This window comes from Stegodyphus dumicola, chromosome 5 (assembly GCF_044657685.1).
Source record: "Stegodyphus dumicola isolate Sdum_Otavi_A_Nest chromosome 5, ASM4465768v1".
NCBI lineage: Eukaryota > Metazoa > Arthropoda > Arachnida > Araneae > Eresidae > Stegodyphus > Stegodyphus dumicola.
In genome coordinates this window covers 35,122,813-35,147,627 of record NC_140772.1, presented here as the reverse complement: position 1 = coordinate 35,147,627, position 24,815 = coordinate 35,122,813, and the positions used below count along the sequence as shown (strand labels likewise).

The 24,815-nt window shown below is 31.9% G+C and overlaps 1 protein-coding gene across 1 annotated transcript in view; it reads left to right on the top strand.

The window, feature by feature from the left end:
• Positions 1 to 24,815, top strand: part of Myt1 (protein kinase, membrane associated tyrosine/threonine 1) — a gene marked incomplete at its 5' end in the record, with an annotated part of 53,246 nt that overhangs the window by 22,902 nt on the left and 5,529 nt on the right. The window contains 6 exons of the mRNA XM_035365514.2: positions 6,322 to 6,413; positions 11,607 to 11,713; positions 13,564 to 13,667; positions 13,770 to 13,805; positions 19,745 to 19,814; positions 20,334 to 20,460. Of these exons, the coding sequence (XP_035221405.2) occupies positions 6,322 to 6,413; positions 11,607 to 11,713; positions 13,564 to 13,667; positions 13,770 to 13,805; positions 19,745 to 19,814; positions 20,334 to 20,460 (536 nt within the window). The remainder of the gene's footprint in view (positions 1 to 6,321; positions 6,414 to 11,606; positions 11,714 to 13,563; positions 13,668 to 13,769; positions 13,806 to 19,744; positions 19,815 to 20,333; positions 20,461 to 24,815) is intronic.

The following is a 24,815-nucleotide window of genomic DNA, read 5'->3' as shown; positions in this document are numbered from 1 at the left end:
AAGACACTGGAAAAATTCCTCTGGACGACCCTTTGTTAACCTCGATTTTTAAAGGTACATGAAGTACTAGAAAGGCCACGTACGACCTTCCCTTATTTTCTAAGAAAAGACTGCACATGGGGTGGATTTTACCCCAGTGCGTGTGCTGACGGGTTAAGCATCTTTTTATTTATTTGCGTATTGAAAAATAGTTATTACATCATTTTATTCTGTAATTTACTAAACGATATTGGTAAGTTATATTATTTGTAAGAATACAGTGTTTTAAATGCCTGTGAAAAATGCATATTTTTAATTACTGAGTTTACGTTGGAACGGATCCAGGTATTTGTAGTAAAGTACATGTTATGCAATACATGTCAGAAACGATTCAGTGACGGATAGGCGAAGGTACTTGGGAGCAAACAAAATTTTACAAAAGTACTTGTATAAGGTCTATGCATAGGCTAAAAATGGAATTATCATGTATAAGTAGACACTTCAGTATAATTTATGCAAAAATGTTAAACAAAAATATTTGTTGTTATATTGACTTATCTCACTTGCCTGATAGTGACATCAGAACAAGCCCACCAAATTTATCGTAACAAGGAGAGCAAGATTCTGCCTGTCTTTAGCAAAAGCCTTGAGCACCATACAGGTGACAGTGCAACTTCGCTCATTTTCACCCCCCCCCCAACCTCTCGAGAGGACTTACAGCTTGCCACATATTTAGAGTGCTCTCATGCTGCACAGACACTATACATTTACAAACATCCTTGCTTTCTCCAGGATTCGAACCTGGGCCCTTCAGTAGATTCCCCTAATGACTGTACTGACTGGGTGTTACAAAAATATTTAGATTATATAGACTGATTGTGAAAGGAATAAATGCACTTTGACCAGAAAGATAGCTATATGGAATTATCATTTCTCCCAGGGTGCTCTTGTGATGAAATGGTTAGTACTGAAAGATCTGTAATTTGAACTCTGGCTAGGGGCAGCTGATTTACCATGTTTCCTGATATTAAAAATTAAAAAATTTAATTTATAATTAAATAACTTTTCATATATCATTACCAAGGAATAGAAATATGTTAATATATTGTTAATATATATATATATACAGTCAAAAGTCGTTAATTCGGACGCCCGTAATCCGGAATGATCTATAATCCGGACCTCAAAGCTAAAATCTTTCTGCGCATGTGCCGCATTGATGCATGCGCATAGGCGTTTTACTCGTGCGCGCAAGACATTTACGACTGCGCATATGCATCTGCGCAAGTGCAGAATACGTTTTCGCGTTCGCGTTTAATGTATAACGGACGGTAAAAGCTAAAATTATCTAATTATCTATTTCAGTTAATGTTGATAATTGCGTTGTTCCTTAATCTTCAAATTGGATCCGGCTTGTTATTTTTTGCAGACTGTAAGAGCAATTTTCTAAAAGTAAGCTTGAACTTTCGATTATGTCAAATAGAATTTCCGATGCTGGAGCTCCCAAAGGATCTAGAAAACGAAAGTATGTTTCGATGTCCATCAAACAAAAAACGAATTGCTACAAAAAATGGATAAAAGCATATCCTTTGTTTATCTAACCGTTCCGAAATCTGTTTATCAATTTCACACTGCTCTGCGGGGGGGGGGGCACGTCGCGGCGCGCAATGAACTGGAAGTTGATCTGTCAACACTATCGTTATCTTCAGGGCAGATGTTTTTATTTTAGTCGGCTTATAATTCCTCACTAAATGTAGTATATAATTTCGATGTACTCCGTCTTTGATATGATTTAAATCAAATTCCTCGTCATTATAAATATCACGAATACAAATCACATAGTTTTCTGGTTGCAATTTTCCAATTTCAGCTATGAGTAAGGTATGCTTTACGCATCCGCGCGTTAAAAGAAATGTTTAATAAAGTAAACAAATAAATATTAGGCTTCTTTTTTGGTAAATTTGGATACCCTTTAGATCATAATTGCTCATTATTTTATAAATTACGGTTTCATATTTTTAATTTTATAATTTCTGCATGCCATCTTACCAGATTTAAACTGATGATCTATAATCTGGAAAAATCGATAATCCGGAATCGCCGAAGTCCCGACGAGTCCGGATTAAAGACTTTTGACTGTATATATATATATATATATATATATATTAGCATACAGAAGATGTATAATGTTCCTATGTTAGTCTAAATTATATTCATCTAGTATCCTCTGAAATGTTTTGCTGTTTATCCTATGAAATGTTCTTGGGCCATTTGTGTTGATATTCTCTACTGGTAAGCCATATTTAACTTTTGAGTCCTTTTGGGTAACCATTAAAATCTGAAAGGTTTCAGATTTTTCTTCTTTGCCTGTTTTTGAATTTTCCGAAGAGAAACATTTCTATTCCATAACTCAAAAATTGTAAAATGCATGATATTAAAATTTCTAAGTACAGAATAAGCAGCATTGTATATCGGAAAATGAAAAGCCATCAATCATTACTTCTGCCTGGAAAGAATACTTAAAAAGGTATGCATTCTTTCTACAAATGAATACTTAAAAAGGTATGCATTCTTTCTACTGTTTTCAAAGTTCAAGTATTGGTAACAAGAGAAAATCTGCCTATGCAGGAATTAGTTGCAAAGTCTTTAAATACATGTATAGCAACAATAAATCAAATAATAAACCAAGGTTTACAACTTAAAAAGAAACATAATGTTCACCAGCTTTTGCTGAGGCATGTAGTGCAACACTGAACAATTTGTAGAACCTTGCATGAAAACTCTTTAGCAGGAGATAGTTAGAAATGCATTCTGACTGTTGATAAAGCATTGATTTACCTAATTGACTGCATTATTGAAAATGAAGAGAAAAAATGTATAAATCTGGTTTTTTCAATGGCAGAGAAAGTTTCAGTAAGGATTTATGATTGCTACAGGATTCCCTTACAATGGGAAACTAAAAGTAAGAAGAATGGGGGGGGGAATGTACTCAAGGTGCTACCAAGAGAAAGTTTTACTTCCAATATTTACAGAACAAATTCCATTATTTTTTCCTATTGACTTTCAGATAGTGAAACTTCATCAAGACAAAGCAAAATGTCATATCTTTGAAAAGTACCACTGCATTCCATGAAAAAATAAAGACATTTTATATCAGGCAGGTATTTTATATGCAACTTTTCAATGAATTCTTGCAAAGTCCTCTTAATGTTTCACCTGTTGACTATTGTGCTTTTGGTCTCTTGAAAAGAGCCCACCGTGATTGGTGGACTGTGGGAAGTAGTGGAAGAGCATCGGAAATCAATACCCCTGGAAATTTTTAAAAAAGTCATTCTGTCAAGGAAATCATGATGCAGATTAATAATGCAGAAAACAAAGGCTATCAATTGGAACATTTAAGGAAATACTCTTTACATTTTAAGCTTTAATTAAACATCCTGAACATTTTTCTAATAGTGTGTAAACACCCCCTGTATCACAGTACTGTGTACCGAGTTGCAGGAGAAATGAAAGAAAATATCTTCTGACATCTGTTTTAAGATTTGAAGATCTTTGATGGGTAGAAATTGTAAATAGTAATGAAAGGTTAATGTTGATACCATTACAGTTCCAGTTGAACAATTTCTTAATGGGTTTCTGATGGTTAATGACAACATTATGTATTCCGTTTTGCATACAGATAATTGTAATTTATTTTCTGCTGTAATTTCTTAACGTACAATTATCTTATATCTTACTGGTTTAAAGTGCATTCGGCTAGGATGATTGGGGCTGTGCCCTTATAATGATAATGATATATCATTTGATAATATATCGTATACTGTGTTGTAAAATTATAAATTTAAGGAAATACTCTTTACATTTTAAGCTTTAATTAAACATCCTGAACATTTTTCTAATAGTGTGTAAACACTCCCTGTATCACAGTACTGTGTACCGAGTTGCAGGAGAAATGAAAGAAAATATCTTCTGACATCTGTTTTAAGATTTGAAGATCTTTGATGGGTAGAAATTGTAAATAGTAATGAAAGGTTAATGTTGATACCATTACAGTTCCAGTTGAACAATTTCTTAATGGGTTTCTGATGGTTAATGACAACATTATGTATTCCGTTTTGCATACAGATAATTGTAATTTATTTTCTGCTGTAATTTCTTAACGTACAATTATCTTATATCTTACTGGTTTAAAAGTGCATTCGGCTAGGATGATTGGGGCTGTGCCCTTATAATGGTAATGATATATCATTTGATAATATATCGTATACTGTGTTGTAAAATTATTGCTTGTTAGCAATTTGTTGGTTACCTCTCCTAGCATGACATAGCATGAAATATATGTGGCTTGATCTGAGACAGATGTCATTTTGGCCATATGCGGTGTTAACATTATATGCATCAGAGTATGTTGGACATTCAGCGTGTATTAGCTCAACAAAGCCCAATACTTATGTGATTTTTCTGCCAAGTGCTAAATAGCCATCTGCCAGTTTAATTTCACCACTTTACCTGTCACATCAGTGTTTGGTGCTTTACTGCCGTTGTTGTTTTGGCTTTAAACTGATTGTGGAAGAAAATATGCAACTAACTGTGCAGTTGACTCTAACATGGAGAAATTCATGATGGAAAAAATCTTTATGGATACTTCTTTTTACTGTTCCTATGTTTTTGTTATTTGCAAAAGCAAAAGACCTCCTCCTTTTTTTAAAAAATACTCTTGCAGAATGTTTTAAAAAGAGCATTTTTTTAAAAAAATATATTTTTAAGTGCTTTTAAATAAATGTGCACATAAAAATAGTTTTTTTTTTTTTTTTTTTTTTTTTTTTTTTTTTTTTTTTTTTTACTTTTTTTAGATTTTCAACTTCAATTGTGCCTTATGTTTTTAATAATGCTGCTAACCTCTGTTTTTTTTTTTTTTTTTTTTTTTTTTTTTTTATTTTTAAAAAGAAGGGGTTTTGATTTATGATGGTTTGTTGTGACATTTATATGTTAAAACTTCTAAAAGTCTGATTCATTATTGTCAGATTGCAAGAAAGATTAAGCTTTCAAAAATCAGCAACTGAAAAAATTTGCATCTTAGAATGTTTTTCATTCATAGTGAAACTGTTTTCCAGTTAAGTTGGGCAGTAGTCTCTGATCAGTAGTTTACATCATCATTCTTGGGGGAAAATAATCTGAATAACCCTTAAGGAATATTTTCTTAGAAAAGGTAAAGAGTTACTGATACTTAGATATTAGCTGGTGCTTTTTGTTGAAATATATTTTTAACATTTAGCAGAATCATTGAAACACCTGTGTTGGTTTCCAGTATGTATTGTTGAGTAATTGCATTGAAAATCATGTCAATCAGATTATTATTGTCTGCAGCATGTCCCTGCTTGCAGAAGTCACTTACCTTCTATATAAGAAGATAGAACTGTGTACTGAGTTACAAGAGAAAAGAAAATATCTCCTGACATCTGTTTTAAGAATTGAAAATCTTTGATGGGTAGAAATAAGTAGTAATGAAGTGACTCTTGTAACCATCTCCCAGTTCTTGCTGTAACACTTATTAGCATTACATTTCCATCCCATCATTACATGAGAATTAGAGCACTTGTGATATACATGCCTGGAAGTAATAAATTTCTTCTGTAAATTTTTTGGCAAGTTTAGTGTAAATGCATGATACAAGTAGAATAAAAATAGACATGAGATGAACAAACACTGTTTTGAGAATTTTTCAAAGGAAAGGAATTACTAGTGCAGATATGCACCTGCTTTAATTGGTAAATGTGCTAAAGTTGGCACTAAAAGTTATATTTTCTTAAAGAAGTCCTATCACACTCTTTTGTTAAAAAAATAATAAATAAATAAAATTGTTAGGGAATTATAAAGAATCACTTCATTTTGAAATCAGAACTGAGTCAAAGCAAGTGGCAAAGCAGAAAATTTTTTCAGTATAAATGTAAATACTAATCTTTGTTAAAAAGCATTTCCATGTTTCCTTCATGACAATGCTTTTAAATGATTTCATTATTTAACAAAATCAGTGATTTCAATACAGCCAAAATTTTTAATTAGAAGAAAAACAAAATATGTGGCCTTATGTATGTATATACATAAGATGTATATATATATATATATATATATATAGTTATGTATGTATATATATATAGTTATCTAAATAGTGTAAAAAATAAAACTAAATTTTAAAACAGCATGTGTATTCTTTACTATATGTGATAGTTTTTACTATCTCATCTATATAGAGGTGATATTTTAATTCATAATTTAAAGTATAATGTGCTGTCTATTAAGTATTTTGAATTATTTTATGACAATAATTCATTTTCTGTCTAGCCTGATGTTACAGATGCAATAGAAGGAGATCCAAGATACATAGCACCAGAATTAATGCAAGGCATTTTTACAAAAGCTGCTGATATTTTCAGGTACTAAAGTAATTAATAATTTTAAAATGTTAAATTTTCATGTAATACTTTTATTGTCTAGTCTTCCCATCATCTCATTGCTGCTAACATGTTATTTTCTGCCTCTTTTTTATCAGTATGTAAAAAGTCAGCTAATAATATAAAATATTAGTTCCACATCTTGTGTCCGATCAACTATGTGTGTTTCAAGAATATATTACTTAAAGAGTGTGTCAACTGACTGAGATTAGATTTTCATTGTCATCATCCAATTACTATCCCCAACATATTCAAAATTATTATGCACACACACATATATGTTGATCTTTTAATTAGTTTCACAGCATACTGTGTCACTTGAATAATTTATAAGCCTAATTTTTAAATTCCTTACCTCATATATATGCATGCGTGACTTGAACTCTTTCACATTCACTTGTGAGTTTTCAACTTTTGTTTTACAAAGTTATTGTGCTGTACAAAGAAATTGCCCTAATAATGGGTAATATAACAGTAATAGATATTAGAACAAGAAACTGTAACACATCATCAACATACCTGGGAAGATACCATGTTGTGGTCAGGGTATTTGCGTATTTTACCATCAGGAGTTTTGATTTAAAAAAAGAAAGAAAGAAAGCTGTGGAACACTGTGTTTTGGTATTAGTCATAGGTAAATGAGATGTCATAACACACTCATAAGATCTTCATTATGGTTATTGTGTAATTCCAATTAATCATCATTGCTTAATTTTTGTTAAGAAGGAATAATATAACTGCTCTTATCATCATCCATGATTAAGTAAATATTTTTAAGTTCGACATGCATGTTGTTCTTCCAAACTAACCTTTCCATTACATACATTTTTCAAAATCCTTAACATAATTCATTGAAATTCTATGTTATTTGTGCATGACCTCCTCTCTACCTTGAAGAAAAGGAGCATCAAATAAAAATGATGTGCCACTGATAATAAATGGATTTTTAACTGAAATCCTTAGAATATTAAAACATTATACTGTTTTTTCCTAGCATTTTAGGGAGAAGCGGGGTGTTAAAAATTTGAGACCAAGTAGTGGAGTATTTTTGAGTTCTGGCTTAAAAAAGAAAAGGAATTCACTGCATTAATGAGCATCATGTGGGACTTATTTGAAAACAGATAGGTAGTGCTGATGTGATGTGTGTGCCAGACTCGCAAAGACAAAATTTATGTTTAATATGCTAATTACTGCTGCTTTAGTAATTACCTTCCCAAAATTCTGTCCTTCGAGTTCTACTTGTGCTAGAGGCAACCGAACCGGTTGCAGGTCCAAAGGTTGCTTTATCAAGACAGTTTCCTTTAACAACATTTCTGATGTTACATGATCCCTTCCTATTAAGTCAATAGTGGATCCAGTATCTCTAAACATTTTAATCTTTCGATCGTTGACTTTCACAGTACTAATATATGGGTTAAGCCGCATGTTTGGAGTACCCAAAATATCCAAATTATTTACAACTTCAATAGATTCCGTCGTAGCTTTTAATCATGGGCACTGGTATCGGAGATGATTCTCTGAGTTCCATTCATAGCATCTAGGTACCCTCCGTTTTTCGAAGACATTTGACTTCCATTTCTCGGCAGTCTTTCCTTCCGCACCCTCATCATGACGTATTCGATCTGTAGGTTCACCTTTCTTCCTTTCCTTAGTGTCTAGTTCAGTGCTTTTAACAAACCCTGTTGGTTTTTTTATGGACCTAAGTACTTCATATTCATCTAATTTTCTGACTAATTCAGAGGAGGATATATTCGGCCAATCATCCACGAAATGTTCGCAAATTTCGCTGTTTACGCGACGTTTAATTTGATTTGTCAACATTAAGTCTTTCAGCAAATCAAAATCTTGCACTTCCGCTCCGTTCAACCACTCATCCAGATAATTCCTCAGCTCGAACATAAAATCTTTATATCAAGTACCTGCACGCCGCTGGTGCTGAACAAATTTAACCCGAAAAGCCTCTGGGCTCAATTTGAAATGTTGTAAAAGAATTTTGTTTACACAAGCGTAATTATCGAGTTCCTCTTCTGGTTCCCGTAGAATAATAGAAACAATGTCTATTGGCAATAAAGCCATCAAATGCGACACCCAGTCTCCTTCGTCTACATTCGCTTTCCGAGCCTGATGCTCAAGCATCGCTAAATAAAGAGAAATATCCGATGATTCGGGATTATATCTCTGCATTAAATTTTGCAATTCTCGTATTGACCTAGGAATATTATTCTGGGAATTTTCTTTGACATTGTTGCCGTTTGTCAACCTCAGTCATTCCAATTCAAACTCTCTCTCCCTTTCCTTTTTTAGTCTCTGCTGTTCGGCTTCTTCGAGCCTATGCTGTTCTATCCGAGCTTCAATAATGGACTCTAGCGTTGCCTCGACAACTTTTTCGTCATAATGAGGACATTGCATGATAAGGTTTTTAAGATCCTGTATTTTTGCATTGGGGGGAATCTCTAAACCTAATTCCTCAGACAGATTTATGAGATCTGTTTCCTACCCTTCCCAAGATATGACATATTTCAAATTCCAAAATTTCATATCATACACAAAATAAAATAGTTTTTCAAAAGTATTAGCTGCTTACTATCAAAATCTTTCACACTAAAAATGACATTGCAATTTATGATATGCTTTGCACAGACTACTTGCGATTAGCAAAATGTTAAGAAGTAAAGATAATTTAGAACAAATAATTAGTCCAAAGGGACTTGAGTCCCGAAGGACTATTACTTTCGTTTTGGCATTTTGCGTCGGACGGATAAATGTCGGTTCACTTTTCAAACTGTTGCCATAAAATGTTAGAGTCCTGCATTATATTTGAAGAAATTAAATAATGAAAATCTGCATAAATGTATGTATATTTCTCACATTGTCATAAAATAACGGTACATAGAGTCATCGAATTTTGAATAACGTAATCCTCCAACGAATATGAGCATGTGGAAGACCAAATTTGAAATTTGAAATTTGTTTTATGATCGATTTCCTATTTTTTAAAACTTTGACGAATTTTTGATTAACAAACTCAAGGATTTCAAAGCGAGCAATGGCAACGTTGTGCAGAAAAAACATTTTTATCTCCAGCGCGTGAGTCTCTGTATCGGAAATTCTAAAGATATGCTCGTTTTAAAACTATTTTGCGATATTGCTGTTGCACTGGATCTTGTGGTTTAAGTGCGAGGAACATGATATTTAATAAAGAAAGGTAACACACAAAATGTTACAAAACGCCCCTTTGGACGTAATTTAAAATCTGAAACATTTCAGATTTTTTTTTTTTTCAGCTTATAATTTTAAATAAAATATTTCAGCTCAAACAGGTAATAATGCTCAGTACAGTAAGCAAATTTCTAAAATACTTTTTGACAAAAGGAAAACAGAACTTAATTTATAAATAACACATGCCTCTTAAATTTGGAAACTTGACATTATAATTAGGTTTCTCAAAATCATTCAGGGTTATGAGTGACCTATCAATTTAAACATGTAAATCTGACACAGCAATTTCACATAATAAAATAAATATTGCCTCTACAAAGGTTAATGCCCAAATTGACTAACCCCGTTTTGCAGACAAGCAGGTCATTCTTTTCTGAGAACTTCGTGATGGTCGATAAAATAGCTTAAGACGTTACACTGTGTTTAGAAATGTTTCCTTTTATGAACCATTTTGATGACAAAAGGAATTTCTACTTTACAACAAATAAAATATGAATTCTTATTAATGCAGTTAGTGTAAAGCAGTTTATAATTCAAAATTTTTAAAAACTATTAATTTATCTGTTGTTAGATGTTTGCATCTATAATATGATAATTGTATTAATTAGTTCAAAAGTCAATACATTAGTTTAGGTTAACTGAATATAGCAAAGCGCACAAGAGCTATCTATCTAAGAGAAGAGGTGCCTTCATGGAGAACTTTTAAGGGAAACTCCTTTGTGTTGATGTCTCTCATGGGAAAAACCATGACTTTCTGATATTAAGCTGGCTCATCTGTTGATGCATTATATTTGCCTGTTTACAGTTGTAGATATTATAGCCATGGACACAATTTTATGTGACTTGTTTATAGGCAGTGTGGGCAGCTGGTTATGTCACACCTGTTCTTTTGTTCATATGTTTAATTACTCTGAGCATTTCTTGGCAGTTGCTGTTAAAGTCCAGTAAACCTTCCTTCTAAGACAACTACTCACAAATCCAGATATTTTAAGTGTTTAGGCATAATGATTTAAGTGAGCTGATTATCAGTCTGGATATTTGTTCAGGATTTCAGAAGTACAATTCAATTTCATAAGTGAACATGGTAAGGAGATGGTATTGTAGTAAAAAGTGATTAGTCTGTTGTTTAGCAAGGGCAACTGCCTGTATGATTTTTCCATCTGTGTATTTATATTGTTTAAATAAAAAGTGAAAACATGTTCCCCCCCCCCAAAGGGCATTATTCTAGAAGAGCTATTAATTTCGTTTTGGTATTTTGCATTGATTCGCCATAAACAGCAAATAGCTTTTTAATTATTGTCATCAAATATTAGAGCCCTGTATTATATTTAAAGAAATTTAATAATGAAGAATCTGCATAAATATATGTATGTATCTCATGTCATAAAACAACAGTACCTAGAGCCATCAAATTTTGAATAGCGTATATCTCCACCCAAATATGGGCATCTGGAAGCCCAAATTTTGAATTTGTTTTATTATCTATTTCATATTTTGTAAAGCATTTATTTATTTTATTTTATTTTTTATTTTATTAAGAAACTCAACGATTTCAAAGTGAACAATGACAACAATCTACAGAAGAAAAGAACATTTTTATCTCCAGTGTGCGAGACAGTGCATCATAAATTCTAAAGATATGCTTTTAAATATTTTATGACATTGCTGTTGAATTGAATTTTATGGTTTAAGTGCAAAAAACATGATATTTAACAAATAAAGGTAACATGCAAAATGTTTAAAAAATTCTTCTTTGGGCATAATATAAAATCTGAAAGCTTTCAGATTTTTTTATTATTATTAGGTTAAATATGGCCTCAAATTGTCATCCATTTTACCAAAGGTTTTGGTCATTTTAAGAGACATTTCATATGTGAATCTTTCATCTACTTGAATGATGCCTAATTTTAAAATCAGCATACCTCTTAAATTTATTATCTTTGTTTCTATTTGTAGCTTGGGTATTACTATACTAGAGCTGGCTTGTGACTTAGACTTGCCTCAAGGTGATGAAATGTGGCATCAGTTGAGAAAATTGGAAATACCAGCAGAATTTTTGAAAGGTTGGTATGTTGTGAATTACATTGTCATTTGAACTTTTAATAAGTAAATCTCATGATTTATTATGATTTTTTTTTTTTTTTTTTTTTTTTTCTATTTTGAAAGAGAATGTATTTGATAAAAAGTATTTGCATGCTTAGAAATTTAGGCTATTTCTATTTTTTCGTAAATGTTTAATTACATTTTTCTTATACATGTGTTTCTTTCATTATTTCCACTATAATGAATGAGATATTTTTTTTTTTTTTTTTTTTGTAGTGTTCATAGTTATTTCATTATATTTTTTTTAGAAATGCATAAAATGATTTACATACTTAGATTTGATTTGTAATTAGTTTATCAGTGTTTGATCAGAGAAATTAAAAGCTGAATTTCAGTCAGAATCATAGAGAAAATTGAACCGCATTCATAGCAAAACAGTTTCTCAGAAATATGAAATTTGCATGATTGAAAATAATGAACAGTTAAGTTTTATCATATATAGTGTGTTAAAATTAGTACATAAATAAATATATAATTCACTTTTGACTGAATGAAATATGAAGGAATATCATCTTATGTACTTCATTACAGATATTACAAGGCTGATCAAAAATTGCATAGGTGTGATTTTTTTTTAATTAACATTTAGTTAAAATTTGATTTAATCCCGTTTGAAATGTGCATGACTTGACCTGTTAACTGAATATGTATTTTATAAATATAATTTATTTATTTCCTTTTCCAAGTGCAGATTCACTTGTTTATCTTTCATCTTTCAAACAAGTTGCAATTTATTTTTTCTTTTACAGTGCAGATTTGCATGTTAATCTTTTATTTTTTAAACTTTTTTATGAAATCAGACTTTAAATATAAATGCACAATTCGTGCTCACAAACTCCAACAGTCACTTGTCGAAAGATAACTTAAAATAACAATCAAATTCAAATTTTAATTACAAGCTAGTAGCCCAAGACTATATAATTCGAATTAATGCAAAGTTGGCTCAAAATTTCTTACCAGCATAGCAATTTAAATATAGGCAACTATAATGCAAAATTGAATAGTACAATCTTATCTGAGCTAACTAACCTGGTAATGTGGCCTTGAGATTCAGAATATGCTTTGAATTAAACTCCCGAAACCTTCATTTAAATACTATCTCTTTCTTCCTTATTGACTTTCAGGTAGGAAAACAGAAAAGTGAAATGACGGTAAAGATTGATAACATAAGTAACTGGCTTGTGAATAGAAATAGCCTCACATCTTTTCTGTATGTAAATAGAGAGAAGTGAGGTTTTCTAATATTTACTCTCTCTCTCTCTCTCTATATATATATATTGTTAAAATGTTAATGCTGAGAAGACTTCTAACTTTTTAGTTTAGTAGGTTCATAAATACACTCTGTTTACTGATATTTTGATGCTAGTACAATTGCAAAAATTTTTGGCAGTGAATAAAATCATTTTAAACTGAAAAATATTTTAAAGGAAATTCCAAATATTGAGATATAATATAAAATTATTTGCTCTTATTTATTTATTTATTTTATAATTTTATTTCACTTCTTGACAGTTACTTTTTTTTTCACAAAATTCTTTCAAAAATCTTATTATTTGTTGTTTCGTTTCATTATTCACAAAGTTCTAAATTGACTATCATTAGCAACATATTCTTTGTGAAATTTCGCTCTTTTAATTATATAAAATTATCTTTAAATCATGCATTTTCATCTTATTTGTGGCTCTCTTGCATGTATTTGCATTATAAAACTTTCTGTATTATGTAAATCATTTTCATTACCTTATAAGATGGTATTGTAATATATGATACTTTGATAATATTCATATAATTTATTAGTACTGTTTTTTAGGCCTTAGTTTTGAGCTTTGTGAAGTGATATTTGCTATGATGGAGCCTGATTACTTAAAAAGGCCTACAGTCGCTGATATTTTTCAAATTGATTCTGTAAATAAAGTAAGTTTTTAGCTGAAGATTGGTTATTTAAATTCAGAGTTTTAGGTGATTTCACTGTCTTGATGTTTTCCCCCCTTCTCTTCTTTTTCTTTTTCTTTTTAGGTATTCCATAAAAAGTCAGTCCATTTCTCACATTTGGTAAGTATATCTCTTAATGTATGTTGTTGAATCCATAAAAAGTAAATAGTAACATTGGTTTTGCAGCTGACAGAGAAAGGACACAATGTTATTCATGAAGTGCAGTTTGTCTTTTATATGCATGCCACTTTGGTTTAATATTGAAACTGTGAACAAGTGAACTATACAAGTGAAGCAGTACGAAAACATTAAAAAAAGTTCATGGAATTGTAAAAGCATCATTTTGTTCTTTCCTTTTTTATCTCTCCAGCAGCTAGAAAATTCCTTTCTTAAAAAAGTCATTAAAATTTATAAAAATTTATTGAGGTCCTGTTTGACAAGCTCCGAAGAAATGAACTCCAGGCTATTCAAAGAATTTTGAAGAGATTGAAATTCAAGAGGGCAAGTTCTAGTGAATATGGCAGATGACACAAAACATCCCAGCCATATTCAATAAGTCTTTGTCTGACGTTCATTGAAATCTGGAGTCAAGCATTGTCTTGATGCAAAACAACACCTTGACAATTGGGCAGTTCTGGGTGCTTTGCTTCAATTTCTGCTTTTTAAACTGCCATTTTGGAACAGCATTTTTCCAGATTTATTGTGTGATTTAGTTACAACAACTTTTGGCTTTCCGTGTGACCTTTTTCTTGTAACATTATTGCATAGTATCCACTTCATCTCACTAGTAGTAATCCATTTAAAAAAAAAAAAAAAAAAAAAAAAAGAGCTTTTACTTTATTTATTTAGTTTCTAGCAAATAATCAAATGCCGAAACTTGAGCAAGCATAATTCTGCTGTTTTAAAATATGGCTACCCATGCACAAAGCAGCTTACATATCAGATCTATTTCGAATGATCCTGTACTGTATTTTTTGTCCTCATACCAAGAAAGTGCAATACAATTGTTTAAATGCTTTTTGAAGTATTTAATCCTGAAAATTTTACTTTATCTTAATATGTATTCAGTACATTATAAAGTTTTAGGACCAAGTTTATGCAAAATCAAAAATGGGGAAGGGGAGCATTCTTGCTTCTTATCCTTCAATAAACAATCATTTTAAGTGTGCACTGACATTCATACAGTTACTTCAGTCCTTCATTGAATTAATGTTTTGGTATAATGTTTAAGACTTTGGTTACATTTTCCCAATGCTATTAAAATAATGACCTTTGAAGTGAATTTCATTTCAGGGAAAAGAGAAGGTAGTGTGCAGGGGCCCAGTCTGACAAATAAGCAAGTTAGCTAGAAACTGCTGAACGGGAATGAAATTATATGAGGATGTGTTATTATACAGCAGATACCAGTTATTTCATTGGGCTTTTTCAGGTTTAATGTGCTAAATTTTCTTCAGAAGTCAGCTTCTTACATCTGTATAAATTATTGAGTTCACTATCTTGGGGGACAACCTCATCAGGAATTAGCCGTTTCTAACCCAAAAAAAGTCATTAATATGATTTTTACTGTGGCCATGGTGAACCTCATGCAACCTAAGCAGATGGTTCTCGTTATGACTCAGAATCAAACCACGAAGTTTCACCTCCAGTCACAATTTTTTAGAACCAGGATTAGTGTCTGTCATTTTGATCTAGCTCAGCTTTGGAATCTACACTGACGAGCCAAAATATTATGACTATTCCCATATTTTTCAATGAACTCATCTGGATGATGTGGACAGTATGTGATTAAATGGGAATGCTATTTAACCACTCCTCTGGAGATGGTAAGGAATCCTTCTTGCACTTTCTTTTGCGAGTGATGGGAAAGGCTACAGATCTAAGTGAATTTGATAGAGGCAGATTGTGATGTCTCGAAGACTCGGAATGAGTATCTCCGAAATCGCATTATTGGTAGTCTATTCACAATCTGCCGTTGATAGCATTTCAACAAAATGGATAAATAACGCTGAAAGCAACAGTAGATGCAAGGTGCTGGATGTCTAAGCATCATCCAAAAAAAAAAAAAAAAGGGGACATCGTAGACTGGCCCTTTTGCTACAGCAAAATCGGCGCCAGACAATCGCTCGGCTGACAGCCCAATACAATGCAAGTCCAAGTGCAAATGTTTCTGAACACGCAGTTCAGCGGACACTGTTGGATATAGGACTGCGCAGCAGATGTCCCACTCGTGTGCCTCTGTTGACCAAGTGTTATTGTCAGCTATGCCTACAGTAGGCCTGAGAATATAGAGACCGGACCATGGAAGACAGTTGCCTGTCTGATGAATCACGATTTCTCATTCATCATGTCGGTGGTCGTGTCACACCGTCTTCAAGCGAGAATTTGCTCCCTCTCTGTACAGCGGGTCATACACAGGTTGATGGTGGCGGTATTATGCTTTGAGGGATGTTCTCATGGGTGGCTTTGGAACCCTTAGTTGTGGTACAACAGACCACGGAAACTGCGGACTATCTGAGCATAATTTCGGATCAGTTGCACTCTAACCTAGCGTCTGTCTACCCTTTTGGAAATGGAATCTTCCAGCAGGACAACGCCTCATATCACAAGGCTCAAATTATGCTGGAGTGTTTCGAGGAACATAAGGATGAATTATAGTTAATGGCCTGCCCCATCTAATGCGATAGAGCACATTTGGGATGTCATAGAGCGGCAGCTCAGAGCCCAAATACCACCATTTCGGAATATCTCGACTTTGTGTGTTTGCTTCTTAGGGCTTTGGTATAAACTGTTTCCAGTCATCTACCAAGAACTTGTGGCAGCCATGCTAAGGCGACATGCAGCTGTTTTGCAGGCCAAAGTCCGTGCAACGTGACACATAGTAGGTGGTCATAATGTTTTGGCTCTTCAGTGTATGTCACCAGATGTTCACTGGGTCAAAGCAAACAAGTAACTGTGTAGAAAATTTTGTCCCTAAGCAGATGATATTTTAGGAGAAGCAGTTAGAGGTGTCTTAATAATATAATGCTATCAATTACACACATAGGTCAATGAATTAGAAATCCAAGATCAATATTTTATTGGACCACCTTTTGCACAGATAACTGCTCCAATTCGTTTGGGCATCAAGTTCCTGAATTGTATAGGATGGATTTTCGCCGATCGTTTCTTTTAATGGGTCCTTATTTACCTAGGAGTGGACACCATCGTTATGGCTGAAATTTCCAAGCTTAAACTACGTTTGAACTATGTCATTAGAAACTGTGCTTTATTCATATATAACACAAATTTTACAAAAGTTTTACAAGCTCTTTTTTTTTTTTTTTTAATAAAAGCATAATATGATAAAAATTAACTTCTGGGTTCTCTATTCTTTACACTTCACTGAAACAAAAATTATGCTACAATACATGCTAAAATTACACAACATGAGCAGAAAAGACCATATTTAAATGTTTGCTTTGTTTAAGGCTACTCCTTATCACCAGTAATAAAATAATTAGAAGAAAATGGGCTTCTATTTGAAAAACCTTGGAACTTTCGGGATGAGCCAATAGTTTAATAAATTGAAAATGGAAAGATCATATGTGTATCATATGGCAGATTTGCTGCTGGAATTTGTTTAAAAAAAATTCTCCTAACACTTTGTAGACACACTGTATATGCAGGTAGTAAAATTAATTACTTTACTTCCATACATTGTACATAAACAAATCTTGTGAAATAAGGTATTATGGTTAGTTTCACTCATTGCCAATTACAAAAAATTAATCCATTTATGCTAAGAACTGATTTTACGCTTAAATTCCTGCATTTTTGTGGGAAAATTCTAATATCAGTATTTTATAAAATTCTTTATAGATTTTAAATAATCAGAACAGCATATTTCTAGATGATATCTCTGCAGATTCTATTCAGTCCCCCCTCCAAAGATGAAAGCTTATATTGTTTGTGTTGTGAAATTCCTGCTAATAATAAATATGAAACTGCTTTTCATAAGAATTTCTTCTCTTCTACTCCAGATCTTGTAAAACTTATTTTAAATGCATGTATTTTTATGTGGCATAGCATGAACCTTAGTTTATCAATCTATTAAAATTCAGTAATGCATTCAATCTTTTGTTTTTAATCTTAAATATGCCTCTAACATTTTTTTTAAATGTTATATAATATGTTAAAATGTATCAATAAACACATGCATTAGCATTGTCAAACTTTTTATAGTGATCACCTATTTGAGGCGATTCACCTTCACAAAGGATTAGAATTTGTCTGGAACTGTCATTGGTCATCTTGGGGAAGTTTCATTGCACTTTCTCTTTTATATAGGGAGATTTTTAAATCTCTTTGGTTTTGAAGATTTATAGTACAATAATTTTACCTAATATAGCAATAAAGGGCATATTAGAGGGTAAAAAAATCTCGCCCAAGTTTCGCACATACCATATAAATGTTCATTGTGTGTTGACCTTGTGACAGACTTAATTCTCTACCAACAGTTCTGGTGGGTTGTTCATTTCATGTGGTACAGGCAACCAGTCTGCTTGACCTTGTGCCATAAACAAAATTTCTATAGGTGCTTGCATTAACAGTTCTTAAGAAATATATATATATATAATAGAAATTTCTTAAGAACTGTATATACATACATATATATATATATTTATTTAAACAAATTTAAATTCAAATTCATTTAAATTTGTTTAAATTTAAATTTCATTTCTTGCAGCAATGGTGCAAAGAATGTTTAATTAAATTTGTATTTAAATTTAGTTTTTTTTAATTAAATTCATTTTATTCTTATGAAACAATATATATGATAATTTAAGAAAGGAAAACAAACTAAAAAAGACCTTTGTGGTCAAGAATTTTCATCATTGAGCTGCAAAAATTAGAAAACAAGGTAAAAAGAAAATTCTTTTTGCTTCTGCTTAAAAGTCGTGATACTGTGGTTCCGGTGAAAAATTTTAAGACAAGTTAAAATAAAGTGCAATGAAAAGTGTAAATACAAAATAAACGAAATTATCACTAGAATACTTACAAATAATAAGCGTATTTGAAACTCAAATCAGATTGGAAGTAATATGTTGATTAAGTTAAGACAAGCTTTAAACATTTGAATAAAAATACAATTGTTATATAAGACATAAGCAAAAATACAAAAAAAAAGAAGTGGTAAATGGTAAATTAGCCCAATTCGAATATCATTACTGACTCTTCAGGGGAAATACATAATGGTTTTCGAATCCAGCTAATTCCATATCGCGTTTCGTCAAAACGGAAAATCCAGACTTTACACAAAACTTTTTGAAGATTTTACTGATAAAATAACTTAGATAAAAACTTTAGTCTCAATTTCTCTGTTTCATTTCCCAACGCGTCCGCTTGTAAAAAAATGAAAAACACATTAATACATTAATGGTGTAAGAAAAAAATATACAAACTGGCCTAGTTAGGCAAATGTACAAAATAAAATAAATAGCGAATTGCTATTAGTCAATAATACAAGATTCTTAGGGATTACCTACTAGCTCAAAGAGTTTAAACTTTGTAAACAAAGGAAAAACTAGAAAATTTAAAATTAAAAGCAAATTAATTTGGGTCTTGCAATGGCCAAATATTAAAACAAGGGGAAAAAAAATTTAAAAAAAAAAAAAAAAAGAACTTGATTGACAACATCTACTGTGAAGAGCCATGTGTTAACAAATGGACGTTTGCCTCCAGAAAAGATAAGAAAGTAACTAACCAACGAGGTGCAATGAAGTAAAAGGGGAAGAAACGTCATGAAAAAAGAGCCAATGAAAAGTGACAGACAGTTGGCACAACCTGACAAGGTGTGTGTTGGGGGGGGGTTATCGGCTGAAGAAGGAAGAAATTTGTTCAAGATGGTGTCTTGCTCGACATAGATTCTAGTAAGTTGGGATGAGATGAAAGACAAAATACATATATATATATATATATATGTAAACATTCTCAAATAGGCTGTATTCTATATTTCAATATTAAATATAATTTTATTAATGTTTGCTGCATTTCTTTAATGGTTTATTTTATTTTATCAGGTACAAAATTGCTTCACACCAGAAAGTTATAAATCACCATCTTCAGACTGGAGTTCCAGTATACCTGATGGTAAATATAAACTTATATGTTCTTTCCTCAAGTCCTGAATTGTTTGTTTTAAATACTGCTACAACTACTACATTAAAAAAAAAAAAAAAAAAAAAAAAAAAAAAAAAAAAAAAAATTCCTCTGCATGCAGTCAGCCTTTGATTAATTAAGGTCAAGTACAAATTATCATGGAACTTTACCAACCTTATTTAAGCAATGATACCTATTTTTGCATTTTACTGCATTTCGCTACATACTCCACATATCTGACAATGAATATTAGTAGCTTTCTTGTTTTTATTGTATTTTATTGGCATATGTCACTTCATTTTCTTAAACACTTAAACGTTTGATTCTGAAGCGGACAGACTGATGCCATGAATGCGATAGGTGTTGGATTCTGTGCAAAGAATATGAGTTTATGCACTCTCATGAAAGCATGAAATTCACAACCGAATAATTTAATTTTGTAACAATACAAATAACTTGCATATTTTTTTATCATTATTTTAAAAATATTCTTATTTTCTTCTTTTTTAGATGTGTTTTATGAGAATGCTCATAAGATCCACAGTATATTGAACGACTCATGCAGTGGGGAAAATCACTCTATTTTCAATGATTTATCGTTTTGTGATAGCCATAGCTCCAGTTTTGAATGTTCACAGTAAGTTCTGTTCACATAAAATGAATGAAAGTATACATTTGCTTATAAATATTATATTATTTGGCAAGTTAACGGTCTTTAGCTTAGAATGCTCATAAAATTAGAAGTAGACTCAAAAATTTAGTCTTTAAACCTATTGAGAAAAATACAACATTTTGTAAAATTTTGAGTTTTATAAAAAAAAATTGTATAAAACCATTAATGATTAAATACATTTATCACCAAATTGGTATAAAAACAAGCGTATGCATTATAGAGCATTTGTATTTCTAAATTGTATTACGTCTTTCCCCAGGAATGTTAGTGCACTTCTTGGTGAGTGTGCATCTATCATTAAAATGGCCAAAAATCTTAACTAATATCCAAAATATCTGGGAAAATAGAGATAATAAGTCATCCTCTTTGCAAAGTCAATATCACGTAAATTTGATTAAGTAAAACTTTAAATGCTGTCATGCAGTTTTATCATATTTTTTATTTTACCATTTTACTGAGTCTTTTAGTCTTTCGATGAACTGTGTACGGTACCAGATTCTGAATGAATAAAGTTATATCTGGGATTGATATTATGATGTTTGAATCCTGAAATTCTTAAGTCTTCAGTTAAGCTTTCCAAGAATTAAAAAAATTAAACTTCCATCTTTATTTCTTTCCTTTATGGCTTCCATAAATATACCCACCCTTCTATTTAGAACTTGAAATATTTGTTGGTTTCTCTGTGTCATTCACCAAGCAATCACTGCTCCAAAAGCATTATTCCCATTTGATTTTTGCGCTTTGTGAAAGAGAATTTCATCAAATTCCACTTTCTATTATGCCTTCCCATTTTATTGGCCTAGGTACAAAATTACATATGTAAACTTTTTGCACCTATTGTTTCAGTGAACTACTGTTTTATCAGCCAAATTCAGCTGTAAATTAATCTGAATGCAGTCAGAAAATAAATTTTGAGATCCTTCCTAGGTATTATTTTTCAAATAGATATTTGCTATCCACAGGTATCCATTGCATCTCTGTTGTTTGTCAGTACTCAAATAAAAACTCATTTGTTAAACACTTTTGATGGCACATTTTTATTACCTTGGATATGTTCCCATGCATATTGTTCTGTGGAAAGCAGATCCTGGATTTTTATCATTTTTTAACAAGTGAGAGGGGTAGATAAAAAGACCATTTAATGTTGCTTTAAATGCTATACAGTCAAAAGTCGTTAATCCGGACTGGTCGGCACTTCGGCGATTCCGGATTATAGATCATCAGTTTAAATCTCGTAAGATGGCATGCAGAAATTCTAAAATTAAAAATATGAAACCATAATTTATGAAATAAAGAACAATTATAATCTAAAGGGTATCAAAATTTACAAAAAAAAAAAAAAAAAAAAAAAAAAAGCTTAATATTTATTTGTTTACTTTATTAAACATTTCTTTCAATGTTAGTAGTTTAAGTTGCTTCATTTTATGTTATAATACTTTCTCTTTAATTCTATAAAGAGACATGATTTCTTGTTCAGTTACAAAGTTCCGCTGTTCAAGTCCCGTTAATTGCTGTGCCGAGAATACCGACTAACTTGTCAATCAAATTTTTTTTTTGTTTTCACTAACCTCTCTGTCACATTCTTCGTGTCTTTATCCATTTTTTGCAGCAATTCCACTTTTTGTTTGATGGACATCGAAACATACTTTCGTTTTGTACGATCCTTTGGGGAGCTCCAGAATCGGAAATTCTATTTCACATAATTGAAAGTTCAAGTTTACTTTTATAAAATTGCTCTTACAGTCTGCAAAAAATAATAAGCCGGATCCAATTCGAAGATTAAGGAACAACGCAATCATCAACATTAACTGAAATAGATAATTACCGTAATTTTGCGCGTATAGTCCGCGGATTATCTGTGTTTAAAATGGGAATTTTTGAAGTTGTGGACTATCCACCACTGCGGATAATACGCTGTTTGTTCACGGTTAAAATTGTTGAAATTTAAAAAACACGCTGTCGTGAACTGCCGATGATCAAATATAAAAAAAGCGCGAGATTCCAAGTATTCTTCGCACTGCTTTAGCACGACTGCGGGAGGGGGAAAAGTAGTTGATTCGTCAGCTCGGTTTTTAGGAGCCATAGTAGCAAGTACCTGGAGTATGAAAAAAAGCGTGATTCGTTTACTTATAGCTTGGTTTGGCAACACCGAGTGAGTGGGGTCGAAGGTCACATTTCATTACCACTTATCACAAGGATAGCACGTTGCACAGTATTTTGTCTTTCATCTTCGATAACGTTGATGAAACATTGCCGGAGATTTACTGCTGAGAGGTGGTTGAGAAAACTGAAAAAGATGGAAATAGAGAAGCGGGCCGTTATTGGTTTAATCCTAGTATCCGGTGCACACGGGATTTGACTACTTTTGGCGACTTTATGATGAGCAGTGGAAACGGGACATATACGATGAGTAGTTAACGGGTCATTCAAAGAAAATATATAGTTAAACATAGTATATACTATGTATATAGTATATATACTATGCGTGTATAGTATATATATAGACGTTCTTTGGATCATTTTTGGTGTTGGCGATAATTTTCAAAGTCGCGCCAAGGCTGCACCGTATACTAAGATTTTACTCCGTTATTTTGAAGTGGACAAGAAATTGGTGAGAAATTTGTGCAAACAAAAGAATGTGTTTAAAAAGCATGGGAATATTGCCGTATTAAAAAAAAACGACATATTGTCCGCGGGCTATCCGGTGGTGCAGACTATACGTGCGAAATTACAGTAGATAATTTTAGCCTATACTGTCCGTTATACATAAAACATGCACGCGAAAACGTTTTCTGCACTTGTGCACACACATATGCGCAGTCGTAAAAGGTCTTACGCGCACGCGTAACGCCTATGCGCATGTGTCAACGCGGCGCATGCGCAGAAAGGTTTTAGCTTTTGAGGTACAGATTATAGATCATTTCGGATTATGGGTGTCCAAATTAACGACTTTTGACTGTACTTGAAAATATTTATTTTTAGGATTAGTTATATCTAGAGACTAGAGAATCACATACCACAATGCCTATATCAATCACTATATCTAGAGAATCACATACCACAATGCCTGGCATAACCTCACCAAAATGCTCACCAACTTTCATGGAGAATGGTAAGATACAAGAGTAATCCCTCACCCCAAAAAAGGGTTCAATGTAATTAATATAGCTTTATTTTTTCAAAAATGTTTAAGTTAAAAGATATCACAATTTGATGAATGACTAAGTTTTCTATTCCATCAGCATTTAGATACATCTGTGAGTGAATCCTTAGAAATAATATGAAAATTTTAAGATAATTTTTGTATCAGAAATATCTGGTTAATTAAATAATTTAAAGAATGCTGCGATATACTTAATTACAATGATCAAATTTTGGTGGCCACTTTTTTTGCATCACACAATGGGAAGAAAGGTACACAAAAGATCAGCATCAGATTGTTGAATTGATACAGAAGTCTAGAACTGCAGTCAGCAATTTGTCTTAAATATTGATTTATAATCTGAACATGCATAAAATGCATTAACACATTGTTCATCAGATCATCGACAAGGACCATATTTGGAGTGAAAAAGTGTTTGGAATGGTCTTTTTGTTGCAGATGTTTAGGATGTAATAATTGTGCACAAAGTTTTCAAAGGAGATTAAATGCATTGTTTCCTTCATAAATCTGAAGCCAAATATCATTTATCAGAGTAAAGTTTCTTTCATCTCCAAAAAAGACATATATTAAACATAAACTATAAATTATTAAACATAAAACCATTGAAGCCACTATTGATTTCAGATCATAGGTAGAATTGTTCAGTCCTCATATTGTATAGTACTGTTGACATAATTGTGTATTTATGGAGTGCATTATTGTTATTTTACTTTTCTTGGATGATAGCAATTGATCAACATTCAATGTATGGATAGTACAAAAGAAATATTTATCAAAAATAATATACTAGAAGATCAGATTAATAAAATTAAAGATATAACAGCAGCTTTAAGAAAGAAATTTTTGAATAAGCTATAAACTTTCTATTGAGCAAAAAAGAATATTGTCTGAGTGCTGCCTCATTGTCAGTCTATTTTGTCTCATTTTAATAAATGTGTTAACTTATTCTAAAGCTGGAAAACTTTCCTCCATGAGTTAGTTACATGTCCAAATGTTTGAACTTGTGAACATTCATATTGTGAAGAATAATATTTGCGATTTCCAGGATGACCTTCCTAATAACATAGATTTTATTGGTGCAGAGACTGAAAAAAATTAGGAATTCTGGCAAGATTAATCCATCATGAAAGGAGTTTAAATGTATTCTAAAAGAGGC